Consider the following 2,184-nt stretch of genomic DNA (forward strand, 5'->3'; position numbering starts at 1 on the left):
TGTAATTTTATTTGTAAATAAAATTTACAGATGAGGACCATTTGCACCAGTAAAACAAGCACATTGTGTTCGTTACTCCAACCCTCTTTAGCTTTGGGTTTAATCACTGTTATAATTATGTTATAAATTTGCTTTAGCTGACAGTCGTTCGGACGAAATGCAGACTTATGACCTCTTTGGCGCTCCGTACAGGTGATCGTCTGTGGGAGGAGCAGAGTCCGAGTCCGTCAGAGTTTCGCGCTGAAAGTGCCTGTGAATTCCTGCTTGTGTTCCTTACCAGTCGCTTAATCTAAAACAGTCCAAAATACTCTTTTATTCTGAGTCTGACCCACACAACCTCACTCAAGACGACTAAAAGATCCGCGCCGGTGAGAGAGTGAAAGGAAAACCTGCTTACACTTGCATTCTGATTTCTTTCTTCTTTTACAGATGAAGAAATGCCTTAAATATGTATGGACATAAAGACATGTAAAACCGGACTGCCTACAGCTCTCTGTCTCTGATCCAATGGATCCTTGTGCTGAAGATCAAGATCCGGCTGGAAGACCCGAGGATCATGTGTTTCATGGATGGGATGTTCCTGTCTTTTCAAAGCAGGATTATTTGGATTTATACACACCCGACTCTGGTTTAATATCAGCCGATCAGAGGAAAAAGCAGGAGAATGTGGACATGAAGAATGAGGAAGCAGCTGTGAGTAAAACACCTGGACAACACCTGCGCGAGCCACAGGTAACAGATCGTCATTACTGATTACATACAGCGCAGACACACACACACACACACACACACACACACACACACACACACACACACACACACACACACACAGACAGACAGACACACACACACACACACACACACACACACACACACAGACACACAGACACACACACACACACACACACACACACACACACACACACACACACACACACACACACAGACACACAGACACACACACACACACACACACACACACACACACACACACACACACACACACACACACACACACACACACACACACACACACACACATACACACATACACAGCCATTACAATTACAAACAAGTCCTGTGACATCTGGTAAAACCTTAGAAGCCATAAAACCATAGTCTGTCCCTTATAAATTTAGCCATAACCTGTACTGAACATTAGCGTGGCAGAAAAGACTTTGGCTCCTAGCTAAACGTTTACTTAAATTTTACTTCACTCTTTACTACTTCAACTACTATGTTTAGTACTAAGCTACTAAAAGTAGATGCTTATTATATTAATTATATTAATGTATCAAGCAAACAATAGGCCTAAATGAATAAAATAAAGCACATTAGCAGCTCCTGACTATAAATTTAGGTGGGGCAGATTCCAGGTCATAGTTCAAGTGTAAGCTTTAGAATCACTACAGCTAATATGTAATTATGATTAAACGCTTGTAAGTTTACATTCTAAACAAATCATTTCAAATAAGAAGTATTTACTGAAATATTTATAAATCAGGGAAACACAATTTGTTATCTGTCAAAATGAGGGAAAGCCCTTTGAAATATCCATCAATGTTCCAGATAATGAAAGAACATTTATTATTCACACAACATACAAATATATTACATAATATAGTCTAGTCAAGTCAAGTCATCTTCATTTATATAGCGCTTTTAACACTATAGATGTTTCACAGCAGCTTTACAGTAATAATAGGAGATTACAGTAACAGAGATAGTTTAGGCTTTACAGCAGATCTAGAATAAAGTTATTGTCCAGATAAAGTTAGTTTGATTGATTCACTTCCGTTGCAAAGATCATTAGTTATTAACTTAGCGGCCGCTAACACACCGTTCTCACAGAAAACCCTCAACGCGCTCCGGCCGCTCATCCGCAGAACAACAGTACCTGTGGCTCGAGAACACAGGCCTTGAAACAGGTTCTAATGCTGGGTACACACCAAAAGATTTTTTACATCTTATAAGATTTTCAAGATGTGACAGACCACAAACATGAGGACAAAAAATCCTAGATTTAAGCGTTTTGCTCCTATAGTGTGTGGTGTGCCATGATGTGACAAAGACAGCACACCACACACAAACAGATTTTCAACCGGAGTCTCGACTATGAACACAGGAAATCTCGCAAAATATCGTGAGACTTCAGAATAAGCATGACGGACGATATGCAGGAAG

General features: G+C 39.9%; 1 protein-coding gene across 6 annotated transcripts in view; it reads left to right on the plus strand.

Moving 5' to 3' along the window:
- Positions 1 to 200: 200 nt before the first annotated feature.
- pik3c2g (phosphatidylinositol-4-phosphate 3-kinase catalytic subunit type 2 gamma) overlaps positions 201 to 2,184 on the plus strand; it is an 81,098-nt gene continuing 79,114 nt past the window's right edge. For 5 of the 6 annotated variants that reach the window (XR_014209147.1, XM_082181623.1, XM_082181624.1 and 2 more), the window contains exon 1: positions 201 to 732. Coding sequence is in view for 5 of the 6 variants with exons in the window: in XM_082181623.1 (XP_082037749.1) it covers positions 508 to 732 (225 nt within the window). In the remaining variant the exon portion in view is untranslated. The remainder of the gene's footprint in view (positions 733 to 2,184) is intronic. The other variant, XM_082181622.1, reaches the window with a different exon arrangement.

The sequence above is a fragment of the Leuciscus leuciscus genome, assembly GCF_965113295.1.
Source record: "Leuciscus leuciscus genome assembly, chromosome: 10".
Lineage (NCBI taxonomy): Eukaryota > Metazoa > Chordata > Actinopteri > Cypriniformes > Leuciscidae > Leuciscus > Leuciscus leuciscus.